This window comes from Barbatula barbatula (assembly GCF_947034865.1).
Source record: "Barbatula barbatula genome assembly, chromosome: 5".
NCBI lineage: Eukaryota > Metazoa > Chordata > Actinopteri > Cypriniformes > Nemacheilidae > Barbatula > Barbatula barbatula.
This window is the reverse complement of record NC_136769.1, coordinates 4,921,306-4,938,825: the sequence shown is the minus strand read 5'-3', so window position 1 is coordinate 4,938,825 and position 17,520 is coordinate 4,921,306. Positions and strand designations below refer to the sequence as shown.

The 17,520-nt window shown below is 40.2% G+C and overlaps 2 protein-coding genes across 17 annotated transcripts in view; one reads left to right on the top strand and one right to left on the bottom strand.

Annotated features, from left to right (window-relative positions):
- nfixb (nuclear factor I/Xb) overlaps window positions 1–9,825 on the top strand; it is a 98,078-nt gene extending 88,253 nt beyond the window's left edge. For 7 of the 16 annotated variants that reach the window (XM_079457523.1, XM_079457536.1, XM_079457529.1 and 4 more), the window contains 3 exons: window positions 319–494; window positions 3,651–3,742; window positions 5,557–8,733. In XM_079457523.1, coding sequence (XP_079313649.1) covers window positions 319–494; window positions 3,651–3,722 — 248 coding nt within the window. In that variant the 3' untranslated portion in view covers window positions 3,723–3,742; window positions 5,557–8,733. Of the gene's footprint in view, window positions 1–315; window positions 495–1,171; window positions 1,320–3,650; window positions 3,743–5,556 lie in introns of all 16 variants that reach the window. The other 9 variants (XM_079457522.1, XM_079457535.1, XM_079457524.1 and 6 more) reach the window with 3 other exon arrangements.
- Window positions 9,826–11,194: 1,369 nt separating this feature from the next.
- Window positions 11,195–17,286, bottom strand: coro7 (coronin 7). Its single transcript, XM_079457520.1, is given in 17 exon segments — window positions 11,195–12,284; window positions 12,381–12,467; window positions 13,191–13,282; window positions 13,480–13,615; window positions 13,808–13,924; window positions 14,101–14,190; window positions 14,283–14,418; window positions 14,519–14,604; window positions 14,675–14,779; window positions 14,855–14,997; window positions 15,089–15,175; window positions 16,119–16,227; window positions 16,384–16,500; window positions 16,502–16,560; window positions 16,656–16,806; window positions 16,888–16,977; window positions 17,195–17,286. Coding segments are annotated over 17 exon segments (1,653 nt in total). The 5' UTR covers window positions 17,234–17,286; the 3' UTR covers window positions 11,195–12,275.
- Window positions 17,287–17,520: the final 234 nt, after the last annotated feature.

The window sequence follows — 17,520 nt, the reverse complement described above, 5'->3', positions numbered from 1 at the left end:
CATTTGCTGTTCGTGCGAGAATCAAAACTTAAAGTTTGAATATAAAACAAATTAAACATACAAAACACGGGTGCCATTGTTAATTGGTATTATATAATAAAAAACGAATATTTACTTTAACTATAATATTTCATATTTTGCAAATTTCTAACTCATTTTGTCCACTGGCACACCAAATTCTCCTGTACGGTATATGAATCACAGTCATCTCATGTCATCCCTTGTATCAGTGCATGAGCTCATTGCCCTCACTGCTAATATTCTGGCATGTGTATGACATCTACATCACTAACTCTCTCTCTCTCTGTTTGTCAGCAGGAAGTCCCCGTGCCTCAGCTTCCTCTCTGCACTTCCCCTCTCCCTCCATCATCCAGCAGTCCAGTCCGTATTTCACCCACCCCACCATCCGATACCACCACCACCCGGGGCAGGACCCGCTCAAGGAGTTTGTGCAGTTTGTGTGCGCCGACGGATCAGGACAGGCCAGCGGTCAGGTAAGCGGAAGTGACATCACACTGGACGGGAAGTCCAGTGCTTCTCCCCTACTGGGGAATAATGTTTGCTTTCTGCTTTCTGTTCGTGTTGCAGTTGTGCAACACACAATATAAGTTATATAAATAAGTATAAGATAGAAATAAGTAAAGTAATATAAAAATGTATCAAGATCCTTGTGTGACATCTTGGCTTTAGTAACTGTTTCTGTAAGATGAAAACAATCTGTCTGTTTCTTGTCTTTGAGACCGACTACTCTGTCATATTTCTGTATCTTGTGTTTGTCTGATCTTGAGTTAATCTTTAATTCTCTGTCCACCTCCACATGTCGAAACCCATCGGTACAGCGTCATAAACGTGCCTTGTTTTTTCAAGCTCTGGTTTGGCTTTCGACGTCATTTCACAGACCAGAACCTCACCTCTCCATCCATGCTTCCCATTTCCTCTTCCCCAGTCTCTACTGAAAACCCTCCATCTTGATTTTCTTTGCAGCTCCCTCACTGCCCCGTCTGTGGTGAACACACAAACACACACGCACAAGAAGCGAACATGCATCCACATTCATTTTGGTCGTTTCCCAGGACATCACTGCCAACCACCCCATCCTTTATTTTTCGTTTTGACATTTGCGGGGTGCCAGCTGTGCCCGCCCTCCTCACCCTATTTGTGTCGTCTGCAGCCGAACGGAGGCGGCCAGAGCAAAATGCCGGGCTCCTTCTTGCTTCCTCCACCCCCCCCTGTGGCGCGTCCAGTGCCCCTCCCTATGCCAGACTCTAAAACCAGCAGCACGCCCCCCGATGGTGGACTCACCTCACCCACATCTCCGTGTAAGTGACCCCCCCCCATCCCACCAAACTCCAGATCGGCACGGAGAAAGCGAGCCAAATGCCGGGCATGTTCGTCTAATCAGAAACCAGAACGTTGAGCTCTTAAAACCAGATTTTCTTAAAGGGGAAGTGCGTCATTTTACTTTCAACGATTTCACAAAAATGCAACTTGTGAGGTCATACTTGTGAACGCTGTCAAAGTCTGGGTCTGTAGATTTATTTATTTGAAAACTGCAGTGAATTATCTGACTGACTGATTGAAAATACGTTTCCAAACTGAGAGAATCTTGCCATTTTGCCTCTTCGTTGGTGCTGAAATTACACACTTCTCCTTTAAACCATAAATAAACTTTTCATCATTTATTCACCCTCATGTCGATCCAAACCCGTATGCCTTTTTTCTTCTGCAGAACACGAAAGAAGATATTTTGAATAACGTTGGTTCCCATTGACTTCCATCGTATGGACACAGAACCACTGAGATTTCTCAAAATATCTTCATTTGTGTTCCACATAAGAAAGACTCGAAAACAGGTTTTTCGGGGGTAACAAATGATGACGATTTTAATTTTTCCATCTCTGTACGGGTAGGCCAGGAAATAATGTGTAGCATGTGTTTTAACCCAAATAAAACCAATTCACAACGTTTGTGCTGGTTCAGCAACAGTGGGTGGCTTAGCGGGCATTGAATCTCAAAGAGGGGTGCAAATTTAGGGCAGTTAAAATGGACTCCAAAACAGCTCTTGGTAAATGCATTCGAAAGGCCCTTTCAACACCACACGAGTACAACTTTCGCATTTGTAACACTCAACTCATGCCTTTACCATTGAATCTTTCCGTTGCTTTGATTTGAGTTTGTTTTGCTTGACTTTAAGTTGTTGGTCGGCCTGTGGAATGGGCTCCAGTGCTGGTCCAAGGGTCAGTGCATACACGACACGTGTGTACGGACTGATCTGAAACCTGCACCTTTGGGTCGTTCAGAAAGGACGGGGCATATCGGGTGGAAAATCAAATATCAGGTGTTCACTCACCACAGACGGGGCACTGGACGGAGCACTTGCCTTTATTTTCCTCTTTTCTTTCATCTTTGTTTTTCCTTCCTTTTGTGGTCTCTCTTAAATTGTTTTCTGTATGTTTGCGCCTTAAACTGTCTTTTTATGTGTTTATATGTTGTTCAACAAACTTAACACGCTTTTGTGCTACAGTTCAGTGATTTGACATCAGTTACGACCCCCAAAAACTGTGATTTTACAGTAGGCAAAGCAGTGTCGATCATTTAAAGCAACTTGCTCTATTGGTAAACACACTGCAAAAAATCTTTTCTATTTGTGTTCTCCATCTAAATGTTCTCAAATCAAGATATACGACAAAGAAAGTCACCTACGATTTTTTTATATCGTTTTCCGAAAGAAACATTTTAAGTTATGGAGTTTCCGCTTATAACAAAGTGAATAGGATATTAAATATATTCCTGAAAGAAAATATAAAAAACGTATGGTTCAAACCCACAAAAAAGGGGGATAAGAAAAATCTTGATATGAGTACTTAAAGATCAAATTTAATCCTAAAGTTTATTACAATCATAATATTAAGAATAACGTCTATTTGACTTACGCCACTGGCACGTATTTTTGCTTGTTTTAATCATGTATATACACATTTTTCTTCAAGATAATATATATAGTATCTTAGGTCACTTCAACAATCTTATTTAAGATTGAGTTTTTAAGATTTAAAGATTGTCTTTAAGACACAGGACATATCATTACTGTAACACTGAGATTAAACACAGCTTCCCCAAAATGATAATGATATAGTGACACATCGAATGATCGGTTTTGTCAGAAATGTTAAAAATGAATTATTATATTAGATAAATAATAAAGTTTGTTGTATGAATAAAGCAGCGTAACATCTTAATTTCATCTTTTTTATGTTTGGCAATGAAAGGGCTAACCGAAAGCAAACCGCAGAAAATCCAAACTCATTTTTTTGTTATCACGAGCACCGATCGTGTTTGATCTCCGTTCAAGATGAACTATTTCCTCACGGAGTCCATCAAATAACCGTGGATCCTCAAACTGCCCTAAATTTGTTTAGTGACTTCAATCCTGCAGAATCAGAAACACACGTTTGATTTACCTTCGTGTGAACTAAGAACAGTTTAACATCCACGATTCCGCTTTAGTCTTTGGTTCGGAAACAAAGTTCCAGTTTGCACAATTCGCAAAAAACCAAACTGGTCCTTGCTCAGTTAAAAATAAAATAAATAGTGAAATGTACAAATTCGACGGTGTTTTTCATCTCTCTCTCTCTCTGTCTCTCTCTCAGCATACTCCTCGTCAGGCTCCACAGCTCCCAACAGGTTTGTCAGCATCGGATCACGGGACAACAACTTTCTGAACATCCCCCAGCAGACGCAGGTAATTTTGTGAATTACTTTTGACGTCGCCTAAAAAGCCCCAAAACGTGCCTGGATGTAAAAGTATCAGCCTGCTGTTTTTGTCTCTCGCCCTTTCCCACGATGCCCTCTGCCATCTGGAGCGGGCCCGAGCTAACTCGAGCCACTCGGGACGGCGTGGTTGATTCGAGCGTTGCGAATGTGCGGCCACCGCACCGTGCCTTCTTCATCACCCAGTACACTTTACTCATTAATGTGTAAACCACATCCGCCTCGGGCCAGCTCCCTGCTTCTCAACACATGGTGACCATCTGAAGTTCTCTTTTCCGTCACCGACTCACTCTCTTCTCACCCCTCTGCTGGTCGACTTCCAAGTATTACAGAATTTCTGTTCTTCCCATTACGCTCGGCCTGTTTTTCTTTCTTGGGTTGGTTCTCGACCCTCTCTCGCCCTCTGCTGGTCTTTCGTCTTAACATGTTTATTTTCCCCTCCCTCCCATGGTGACTTTTCGGCTTCGTCTAACTTGCACATTCTCTCCAGTCCTTTGTGTGTCCGAATAAAGGAAACGCTTTCACTCGAGCCTCTACGAGAGTCAAATTGATTTGTGGACCGAATACCATCGTTTTGAAGTTCATCTTGCCTTCCAGATGTTTGTTTGAAGAGCGATTCGCGAGACACTAATGGAAGAATCCAAGCAGTTGTTGCAAAACCTCGAGGAAAAGTATGAGCTAGAACTGAGATGATAGCGAGACGGAGTTTGAGTTTAGGGATGTGGAAATTTAGGGACCGTGGCCCCTAAAAAGCATTTGGAGACTCTCTGGTTGTCAAACGTTACTGTAGCGTGTCTATAATCTCTAACACCGATACACGTTTAAGTCCACTAGACTTTGTGTCCATACAGCTCAATATGAGTTCTCCAAACACCAGAACAGCGAGAAAGAAATATGAGACAGACAGAAGAAGAAAGTTCAAGCTCGGCCCCTCAATCGAAGTCACGTCCCAACCGTCTGGTTGCCCGCAGCAACGAGACATGATGTCACAGGCAGTTTGAACTTGAACTTGGGGGAGGGAGTGGTCATTGCCAAGGATTACAGGGGGGTGATGGGATTGCCAAAGGGGGGGATTATAGCTTAAAGCGGAAGAGTTTCTTGGCCCGAGCGGCTGTTGGGCCTCAGCCCCGGGGCTAATGGATCCAGTCCGTCTTACTCAAGGTGTTTCAAGGATCCTCAGACTGTGCTCAGATGGGGTAGAGCGGTCATCGGGAGATTAAAATACATTATTTTGGGTAATTGTTTACTCCACACTGGTGTGTAATGTGTGGAATTGTATTTGAACATGATTCAGATACTGTATAAGCCTGCCCGAAGCGATATTTTGTCTAGAGATGAAATAAATGACTGGGTTTATTAGTGTTATAGATCAGAAGTATATACTGGTAATATCAAATATATGGATTATATTTATTTAGCATTGTTGCATTCAAAGCAGCTTTGCAGTAAATAGATGACAAATGTGAAATCATGAAATGACATACATGCCTGACCTCTAGTGGGGTCGTGAGGAACTGCATCTGCTATTGGATGTGTGTTTGTATAATCAAAATGACTTTACTTGGGTCAGACAGTGGACTTAAAATGACTCTGAAAATGGCTAAACTTACTATGAAATAAACATATTGGGGGTTACAATTTTATTTCTACATCTTAGATTTCCGTTATTATTCAGATTCATTTTTAATCGCAGTATATTGTATAAGGATGTCAAAGTAAATGTTTTTCATTCGATTCACCTTTACAGTTGAAATCGACAACATTGTTTTCGTTCATCTTTTTCAGTCATGGTTCCTTTGACCAGACCTGCCTGCGACCCGTCGTCACAATTCGGAATTTTATTAAAAAAATCCACAGCCCTGTTTATCTGCCAATCATCAGATGCCCTTTGACCCCGCCCCCGAAGACTGTAGGACGACCGCGCGAGGTCAGGGACTGACACGCACCTCAACGCAAGAACCAGCGGAGCAACTCAACGAAGAGACAAAATGTTACAAGGCACAAGGATGTAGTGTATAGTGGCTGAGAATTCAGCGGTAAACATTCAGAAAGGACAAAAATTCACGTTTAAAAAAAAACACGACACACACAAACGTGCTGATGTACAGCCTACAGATGACACTAAAAATGTTAGACCCCCAGACGTCTAGTCTTTATAAATCAGCATTTGGCAGTTCCTTTATGTTCTCTTTTTTGCTTTCGTAGGTAATATCTAAAGTTATCGAAGTACTAAATCAAGGCAGAGTTATTGCACTACAGAATGCGAAGAGCACTAGTTCGATGTGCACTATTGAACATGCGATACATTATTTGCACATTAATGGCGGAAAAAAACGAAACTGACACAGCACCCTTAAGCTACACGGAGACACGTCTCCAGTTTGTTCAACCGAAAGTCCAGTTTAGCCTCAGTGCCAACCAAACACCACAATGTAATCTAATAGGACCAATGATGCCAACCAGCAGGCTCACAGCCCCGTTTTCAAAATGTGTTTTTCGGTCGTTCCCGTTTTCATGTGGGTAAAACAAATGCGTGGCTTTACCATCGTCGTACATGTAGAGCCCCAGATAATCACTTCATCCTTTGGATTTATCAGTTTCTCTTTCAATCGAAGCCATATAGATTTTTCACATAAATCCCAATCAAATGATTTTCTCGCCCGAATAAATACGGCGCCGGAGACACGGCCACTTCCGTGTATTGTTTACTTAAATGTTTACGCTCACAGAAGTTCCAAGAACACGCAGTGTGTCTGCGGAGGGAACGAATGTGTTATTAGATATTATTTCACACTGTTCTGTTCAATCGTATCTTTCAAGATGTTTTAATTCGGTAACATTTCGGTATGGCCGTTAAAAACGCACGCGCACATTCGCACGCCATCCTCCGCAGTTTAACTATAAAGGGAAGTATTTACAGTAGGGCAATCTTCATTCGTCTGTACATAAATATTTCCGTGGAACGAGCGCAGGTGACGTCACTAAAAACCTTGTGGATTTGTTTACCTGTAAACAGCGATCTCACAAAATAACTGGACTGCCCGACCATGTATCTCAGCGCAGGGAAGCACCGTTGCCGAAAGGCGGCCGTGTCAACGGTTTTGTCGAAAACGAACGACGACTGGTCTTTTCTTTTCTAATCAAAGGAAGTGCCTCTGTATTCCCATTATGCAATTTGTTAAACATGAATTCAGGTTATTTTCTTGCATATAAGCTATAGAGGAGCGTGAAATTTTTATGGGAAAAAAAACAAGTGTCAGCTTACTAGTTACAAACATCTTTATATATACAGGATATATCCATATATATTTATATATACATTTTTTTCCTTTTTCGCCTAATAAGCTCAGTGGCAGTCTAGTTATTTTTTGAAGTATGACATGATCATGAGTTACCGCCAATCCGTTCAGAAGTTCAGTCCCATAACCCCGTTCTGCACTCATAGGGAATAGTGTTCGACGAAATCGACGGAAACATGCGATTTCTGCGGAAACCGTTACGGATAGTGTAGAGACAGGAAGTGTTTGTTATTGCAAAATGGAAAAAGTGTGTCGAATGAGCCACGTGCAATGCCTTGAGTAGAAACTGTGTTTGTGAGTATTAGGGTGTACAGGAAAACCTAGCGGTAAAAAAACGTCTATTCTAGCCAAGTCCCACCCGCCCGGGACTCTAAATGAAAGGGCGGAGAGAGTAAACAGTACGTTTTGGGAATTTGTTTTGTAATCTTTCTTTTTCTGCTTTTTTAATGTTCACGTGTAATGGTTTGTTCTCCAAACGTAGGAGTGCTGATGAGGCAGTTTGTCAGAATATATCACTAAATGAAACAGGTGCTTTTTATGGATTAAAGTACATTCTCTATTATACGTAATTATGCGGCGAACGCAAGTGTTATCTTAAAAGAACTTTTGGGAGAAATGTTCACGACTCTTTTTTTGTATTTGAGGAGGGGGAGGGGGTTCATTTTGCTCGAGGCGTTTTCCTTCCGACGTTTGCGATAGAAGTTGACGGAAAATGTCCTGAAGGGTCATCGCCGAGGTTTTACGACTAGCCGAAAATGTGATTTTTTCACACATGTAACCATTCATCATAATATGCATTCCAGTTTTGTAGGACTTCCAAGCTTTGGGTCGCCGAATAATGAACCGCCGTAGTCCTTAACGAACTTGAACTTTGCTGGTATTTTGTGTACGTGTAAAATTTCGAGATCCTTGAAAATACGACAAGATCTTCCCTGTTTATGGGAGAGGCTTTAACACAGCACAGATAAACTACTTTGTAAGCCCATGTTAGCTAGAAACGGAAATTCGTGATGTGCATTATTTTTATTGGTAGCTATAGCTGATAACTGATCGAAAACAATCCGTAAATGTCCGGGTCGTATTTTACCCCGAAATCAAAACGAAGGTTATATTCTCGATTGTCAAAATAATGCCTGGACGTTAGAGATTCAACCCAGCAGCCAATCAGAGCGAGACACGACAAAAATGTAACGGTTTGAACTCCTCCCCCTCTGAAACCCACCACAGCAGCCCTTCTTGACCTGTGTAAAAATGACTCTCAGTATTTGTTATGTGATTTAGTGTTAGACTCAGAGCATCATAAAGGTCGTCCCTAAAAAGTGCCTTTTGTTCACAGACTCCATCTTGTAAACCCGAGTGGCCATCTTTAAAAGAAAAAAAAAGCCCTCATTCGATCTCCCGCATCTTCTTCCGCGAGTTCTTCAAAGCAGTATATATAGTACTAAAGCAAATCGGTGTGACTTAGTTCCTCTTTTTATTGTTGAATAATTAAGAAAACTGTACAAAAAAACCGACAAAAAAATCTGTCTTTCTGTCTTGCTTTTTCTTCCTCTGTAATCTTGTCTTTTGCTTCCTTTGGACACTGGAGTAGTAGTTGCATAGCCATCTCCCTTCCCCGCGGCCCTTCTTTCTAAACGGGAGGGCTTTAAAATAATAAAAGTGTAATAAAAAAGCAAAAAAAAAAAAGATGAAATGTTGTCTGAGCAGAATGCATTTAGCTCACATGTTATTCCTGTCTGTACGCTTCACCTTGTATTCATACCGATCTTCCGCTTGTCCATTGAACAGTTAATGTATGTGAACAATTTTACGCCGGCGGGCTCTGGTGGGCTGTTCGCTGGAGAAACCCGTTCTGAATTTCGACTCCCCGTCAGATTTTGACTCCCCCCCTTCTGATTGGTTCATTCACTTAGGATGCTGCTTCGTGATTGGTCTCTATCTCTAAAGCCCGCCCCCCAAATCTAATCCTAACCCTAATCTTCACAGGGGAGTTATAATCTGACGGGGAGTCAGATTTTGACACGTCACTGTCCGACAGAGACCGACTGCTGAGGTAGAATAGATAAGTTTGCGGTTCTTTTTTTTAAATCTATTTATTTGTTACCAAATTGAATTTGATTTGCTGTGATCTGTTTGTATTGATGATGCACCTTTGTAATGGTTGTACGAGACCAGATATTTAAAGTATTGTTAAAAAGTTCCTGTTGAGACGAAGCACCTTATCGGAATGGTTACAGCCCAGGGAAACACTCAAAAAACACAACCGAGCCGAACCTTTAGACCAAAGTGATGCATGCCACAAAACGTGACCGAAACTAAAATGATTTCAAAATCTCACCAGCAAACGCCAAGACGGGCTAAACAACGACAGCATGCTTCCTACTACAAACGAAATTCTGTGAAGCCAACGTTCACATTGCCTTCTATTATTATTATTAGTAAAGCCATACTGTATATTTACATTTGGCGCAGTCAGAGAACATTGGCCCGCCCTGGTACTGACCGTCCTTTTTTATTATTTTCTTTGACGTATTTTCGTTTTTGTACTCTTTTGGATGCATTTAGAGTAGAATGAACCCTCGGCAGCATCGGTCCTGTTCGGAGGTCCACGAGCAGCATCTCTCTCGGCAGACACGCCCCCCACAGGCCGCGGTGAAATGCATGTGTTGATTACAATTTCTTTTCCATAATAAGAAAAGCAGTTTGAAAAGAACAGCGCCTTTAACTGTTTGAATAAAAGGATGTTCTTGACTGTACATGTGTCTCTGTGTGCTTATTTTCATCTTGAAGTCGCTGCTTTTAAGAAAAATCTATAATAAGCAGAAGTTTCCATGTGCTTACGTATTTACTTAAAATATTATGCGTTATACCTTTTTACTTTTAAAAAAGCGTTAAAAGTAACTCAAAGTAACATTCAGTGAATAAATCAAGTAGAATTACCTTGCATTATTTAAATTAACTTAATTTAAGGTTATTTAAACGCGGTTAACTTTAAAACAACTTTAACCTATTAACTTAATTTAAGGTTATTTAAACGCGGTTAACTTTAAAACAACTTTAACCTATTAACTTAATTTTAGGTTATTTAAACGCGGTTAACTTTAAAACAACTTTAACCTATTAACTTAATTTAAGGTTATTTAAACGCGGTTAACTTTAAAACAACTTTAACCTATTAACTTAATTTAAGGTTATTTAAACGCGGTTAACTTTAAAACAACTTTAACCTATTAACTTAATTTTAGGTTATTTAAACGCGGTTAACTTTAAAACAACTTTAACCTATTAACTTAATTTAAGGTTATTTAAACGCGGTTAACTTTAAAACAACTTTAACCTATTAACTTAATTTAAGGTTATTTAAACGCGGTTAACTTTAAAACAACTTTAACCTATTAACTTAATTTTAGGTTATTTAAACGCGGTTAACTTTAAAACAACTTTAACCTATTAACTTAATTTAAGGTTATTTAAACGCGGTTAACTTTAAAACAACTTTAACCTATTAACTTAATTTAAGGTTATTTAAACGCGGTTAACTTTAAAACAACTTTAACCTATTAACTTAATTTAAGGTTATTTAAACGCGATTAACTTTAAAACAACTTTAACCTATTAACTTAATTTAAGGTTATTTAAACGCGATTAACTTTAAAACAACTTTAACCTATTAACTTAATTTAAGGTTATTTAAACGCGGTTAACTTTAAAACAACTTTAACCTATTAACTTAATTTAAGGTTATTTAAACGCGATTAACTTTAAAACAACTTTAACCTATTAACTTAATTTAAGGTTATTTAAACGCGATTAACTTTAAAACAACTTTAACCTATTAACTTAATTTAAGGTTATTTAAACGCGATTAACTTTAAAACAACTTTAACCTATTAACTTAATTTAAGGTTATTTAAACGCGATTAACTTTAAAACAACTTTAACCAATTAACTTAAATTAATATGTTAAAGTTGTATTTTATTTCATTTAATGCTATTATACACGATTAACTTATATCAAATGGAACGTTGACATATTAATTATTGTTTTATTTCCATTTCATATAACTTATAAAATATATAAGTTATCTTATATAAGTTTTTCGTCAAAGATAGTGGCGTAAAATATAGAACAACCAGCTCAAATGAGCAGTTCACTTTAATATTTGCCTCGTTCACTTTCCGTCGTCCTTTTTATTCCTACCATGGAATTTTAAAGTGAAATATTAACATTTAAATCCTGTTAAAATATCATTTAATATTTTAAAAAAAGTTTTATTGTGAAGACACTCCACTCCATTCAAAACTAAAGTGAAAAATGTATTGCCTCCAAAGGACTAAAAGAAACATTCAGGGAAAAGCCATCAACACCTTCAGATTGCAAAAATATTACAAATACTCACAAATCCATTAATATCCGCTGTCTATATATGAAAACATGATCACGTCTCACAGCACGAGTGCCGTAACATGCACGACTTCTGTCCTGACATATGTAAACATGTTCATGGATAAAAATGAATATTGCCTCATCCGATTGACCTGATCAGAAGAAAAACTTGAGCATTTGTAACTTACTGCATTCATTATTGTGAGGTTAAGACATTTACAGATTTAACATTTTAACAGTCTCCCGATGATTTGTTCGAGCTCCAGAGAACTAAAGAATGTCTCATTTTAAAATCCACAAATTACCACAATATAAATGTGAAAAATACAAGTAATTCAACCACGTTAAAACGCTCCAGTTATCATTTCGAGTGCACCAGAAAGATTTGTGTCCTAAAACACGGAGTACGTTTGCTATCATGCAGTTGTCATACATTCAATAACACGTAGAGTACAAATCACTCGCCATTAAAAATCAAAAACATCACAGTTGTGACTGACCCTGTTGAACGAATTTAAGAATGATGTACAGTATGTGCGTCGTGCGTCTGAGCTTTACAAACCTGTGTAAAAAATGCCATGTAACCGTTAACAGCAAAGATTCATAAAGCCGAGAGATGATTGTGATTATCTAAAAGAAAACACAAGAGTGTGTGTTTGCGCCAGCAGGCCACACAGAGATGAATCTGAGAAGATATGTGGATTTAGGAGTGTGTAGGAGTTTTGGAGGTACGTTGGCACCCTGGAATGGCAAGAATGAAACGCAGCGGGCATCTGTCCTAACTGCTGTTGGCACCCTGACTCGAAAGCAAGGCCACGCTAGTCATCCTGAAACACACACACAGGGAATCATGACATCGGTGTTTAATTGATTGAATGGTGTGTTGTCTGTGACGTGCGTTTATTAGGACGGTTATCACTCACCCACTCATCATCATCCACTCCCTCATAAGACTCCTGTGGCAGAGGATCCTCTCGGTTTCCAAGCTTGGCAACCATAGCGCTCAGGAGCTACAACACACACAGACACGTATTTCGCTTAAATTGACTGACTACAACATGCATAACTTAGTCAATGCACACTTTGTGACGTATAAACATGTACATTATCTACTCGGAGGGAGCCGGAAGAACTGTGTGAACTCGCCAGACGCGAAATAAGCGATTTGCGAACTCGACCTAGGCAACGAAAACGACGCAAATCGGTGGGCGCAATTTTTTTAATTGATTTAACAGGGACATCGCACATTTATAAACATTACAGTCAATGTACCAAATGTACTGCGAACGCGTGTCTTACATGCAAATTTGCGCAAGAGCTCATTGACGCATACGGTTTGATACGTCCGGACACTCTCGTCGCACAATGTTTTTCGCGCAAAAATAAACGTTTAAATACTTTAAATACTCCAAATACCACAAACAAAATCTTGTAACACAACCCTAGAAAAATGTTGAATAAAACATAAAACTATTGAAAAAGCAGAAAACCTTCTACAATTCAACAATGCAAAATATTTTTAAAACTATTTAAAAAGTGATTATTGTTAAACAATCAAAAAAATAAGTTGCTATTATTTTTCAATATGTAAAATATTTATAACAACATAACAGAAAACCTCATGCATATCAACAATATACAAATATTATTTTTATAAAATATATATATATATATATAATGTTTTACATAAATATTTAAAAATAGAATAAGCACATGACCGCACGCACACCGACCTCATCTTTCTTCTGCTCATCAGTCTTCTCCTCCAGGTAAACAGAAGAGGGCAGATATTTCCTCACGGGAGCTTCTTTAGGTGCTTCACTCACTGAGAAACATACAAATAAACAGACGGAGGCGTTACACAAACATACCAGTACCACGCTGTTACCACAGTTCTCTAGACTTCGTCTTTGTTAACGTCATTGCATCCTTTAAAGTCCTACTAGCAGAAACTGTATGAATACTGTATGAATGTGTTAATCATTGGGATGGTACTAAATGATGAAAGTGTAAGTGATGTACCAGGCGTCATGTCTTTGGGCCGCAGGTTGAGTTTGCGATGTTGTCCGTTGGATCCAGACAGCCAGGCAGCGACGGTCAGTGATGCTTCCCACCACACGGCAGTGTCAGGAAAAACATCATCTTGGAAAAACTCTTTCTGTCCAGACACATACAAATATATTGACATTCATGCATTCAATCTATACATTTTATCAGTATGTGTTGCTAACCCAATGCTCTACCAAATCTAGAAACCAAACCGAGTAGCCGGAAGCTAAACAATACGCGATAGCGCCTACTCCAAATGTCCACCAGATGTTGTTCCCGGGTGGTGCGCTGGGTTTCTTACCCTGACACGGGGCACACTAAAGGCCAAGGATTCGATGGTGGTCTTGCCGAGTCGGATGGCTCTGGCCACCTCCACACCACGGACATTACATTCAGTCTTGGGCAGGAAACACAAGCCCTGCGACGACACAACGACACACTCAACATCGTGGTTTCAATATCGAAATAATCTTATACTGTCTACTGTGTTAAACAAACAGGAATTTATTCATGTTGACTGATTTTGTTACGCAGATCTGGCAACCTTGATTGACACTAATAAAACAAATAACAAGAGAAATATTACTGCGACACCTTGTGTGGCTCTGAGGAGTTAAAACTGCTGCATTCCATGAAGTACGGAGCTTCTGGAGAGATCTCGTAGATGTAAACTCTCGTGTCACCCTGCAAGACAAAAGTTTGAACGAACACGCTGTAGAGTTTATCAGGGTATGTGGATACTAAATATGATACAAAATGGACGTGTGCTGACACACCTTCCCGGTGAGGATGAGGACGCTGGTGTCCGGGTCGTAGAACGGGATGAGGGTCGAGGGAGAGACGTCAGCCGGCGCGGTTGCCAAAGACCCCAAGGACTCGGCGGAGTACAGGTACAGCTGTCTCTCACTGCGACTGTACACAAGATTAAGCGCTTCAGACTCCAGACAGGTGCCGATACTGTTGGAGAAATCATGGTGGGATATTTTGTGCTGTAAACGTCTGTGGTTCTCACCTGTCGAATCCGGACACCAGCAGGTATTTGCCATCACAGACCCACACCACACGGGCTCCCCTTTGGCCTCCAGGACCGGGACCCTCCTGAAGTGGACACAGTATGGTAAAACAACGTACAGACAACGATATCAGAATGATTTAATGTTAAACTGACCTGAATGGGTAGACTGGACTTGCGTGGGTCGTACACACGCACTTTCCCATCTTTACACACGGTGGCCAGCAGCTTGCCATCTGGGCTCCAAGCCATTGCAAATATCTGCACGTAGAATTTATTTTATATCGGTTGAGCCGCAACTATATTTGTACATTTTCTGAATCTGTTTCCTCTCACCTGGTCTTGATGTCCGCTGAGTCGCTTGACTTCCTCACCCGTCTCCAGGTTCCACAGACGCACCGTGAGGTCATAGGACGAGGACGCCAGCAGGCCTGAGGCGTGGGGGTGGAACTTGATGGAGTAGATCTTCTCAGTGTGTCCTGCCATTGGTCGAAACACGTGTCACTCATACATTATGAAAACCCCAGCACTGTTATTTGAGTCGAGTGGTGATGGGTGGCGCTTTCTTACCCCGCAGGACAAGCCCCGGCTCGGTCAGGGTTTCCGTAAGGCCTCCTTCGGGGATCTGCCACACACGGATCTTGGCGTCGTCGCCGGCTGTTGGACAGACACATCAGAGAGATATGCCATTTTAATTTGAGCACATTATTCATTGGTTCACAATCAGGGATCTAAAACAAGCACCTGAAAGATTGGTGCATCCAAAAATGGAGGATGGGTAAATGAGGACACTTTTTACATTTTGGAGTGAAATGCTTCTACGAAAACTGATCATTGATTTTATATTAATAACACGTATTGCATATTGTGAACTGCAATAAACAACAGCTTGTGGTTGAAACTAAAACAATAAAAAAATAGATGTACGTATAAATCTAGAGAAGCTAGTGATACATAAATAAATCTAATAAACCAGTTATGTTTATCATACTTTATATATATATATATATATTATCGATACATTTTAATAATTGACAAAAAAAGTTTTTGCTAAATAAGCTTAAATTTGCTAAATGTTTTGTAGTCTGCAAAATTATATACATTTCATTTGAATAAAAATTCAATTATTAATTATTATTTAATAATATTTGTTTACAGTCAGTACTACTAATATACATCCCATGAACAAAATGATATACTCACCACTTGCTAGTATTAGTATAAAAAATAAATCTAGTAAACCAGTAATGAATTTATTAGATTATTATATATAATTTATATATTTGACAAAAACGATTTTGCTAAAAACATTTGCTAAATGTTTTGTGGTCTGTTAATGATATACATTTAAAAAAATAAATATATTAAATCATTAATAATTATTTCATAATATTTTTTTACAGTCAGTAATACTAATTAATATACATCACATTAAAAAAAATGATATACCCCGCACTTACTAGTATATGGATGGAAATGTCCGATTACAAACTTATGAAACTTTCGTTAACATAAATTTCAATCCGAATCAAAAGAAACTGACAATGTCAAATCCCCCAAACGACACAAAAAAGAAATAAACCAGGAGAACGTAACTAACCCACAACCAGCCTGTGAGGGTCAAAGGGGTCCCAACAGAAGTCGGCCACATTGACAGTGTTTTGAATGGTGGGCAAGGCCGTGTCCGGCAGCTTTCCAGGCCGAGACAGCTGAAACAGCACAGGGATCAAACAATAAGCACATGTCACCTGTATTTAGACACCGGACGCGTTTAAACATCACTATATAGATTCGCGATCTGCGCAAAGGATCATTTCTGTTAGCGTTTTCAATCTTTTGTGACTGTGCAAAGAAGATACTGGAACCTCAAACACAGCGATCTGGCCTCCAGCGATGGCGAGAGGAACCGCTACACGCTGTCCGTTGGCACAGAAGCCGTCACACTCGCCCGGTGTGGTCAGGTGAAGCCCTCGCAGGTTGGTGAATGTGGGTGTCCCGGTGCAGAACGCTTCCCTGAATGTGGCGGAACTTGGAGCTCGGGCCTGAGAACAGTATTTTAGGGAGCGTTACTTTTTTCTCAGCCATCTATAACGTACCGGTTGAACATAAAGTGTTAAAGCAGAGGAATGTGATATACCGAGCATGTTCTGGATGGCGCGAGTGCTCTGACTGGGGCTGGGGCTCGGCAGAAAGCCTGACGACAGGCCGCTGGTGGAGGACGGAGAGCGGGACGGGGCGGCGCTGCTGCTGTTGGGGGTGCTCACGGGACTGCTGGAGGTCGACGCCTCCTGAGTAAAATAAGACAAAGCATTTAGAATTGTAAAAGATTCATTTCAGGAGAGAAAACATTTGGACCTGTTCCCACTGACCTCTTTGCTCTTGTCACGGGGAAGATCTTTCGATGGCATCTCTGCTTTGACTTTTGGTCTCTTGTTCGGGTCAAGACTGACTCGCTCCGCCTGTGAGAGGGCAGCAAACATCACGATGACAACACGGATAACTTTGAGTCATTTGCCAACCCTTCGTGAGGCTGGAATGAGAAATCTTGACATAATCTAAACACGTTATTCCAGATGAATATTTATGCATACTGAAGTAACCCCTGTCCTTCAAACATCTGTCAAATAAAATTCTCTTTTGGAAACGTAAGTGATGAAGGCAGTGAAAGGTCAGCACCTGTTTGTTCTCTCCTCTCCACCAATCGTCTGCCGTCATGGCCGGAGTGTGGCCCGCCGTGTCTGGATACAGGTCGGCATGGAAGTCCTGTCCTGCCTGATACACAAACAAAACACACTTTAAGTGTCCGTTTGAAGATTGAGAAGATTCTGAAATCTCGATTAAAGACTTTATTGGCATCCTTGTGTATAATACACTCTGCAACCTCAATTTATAAGAAAAACAGCTCTGAGAGTTTTCTTTTCTGTCGGATGAGGTCTGAGAACACATGGAGAGTCCATTCCTCCTTATACAATTTCTCCAGATCCTTCAAATGTTGGCGCTCT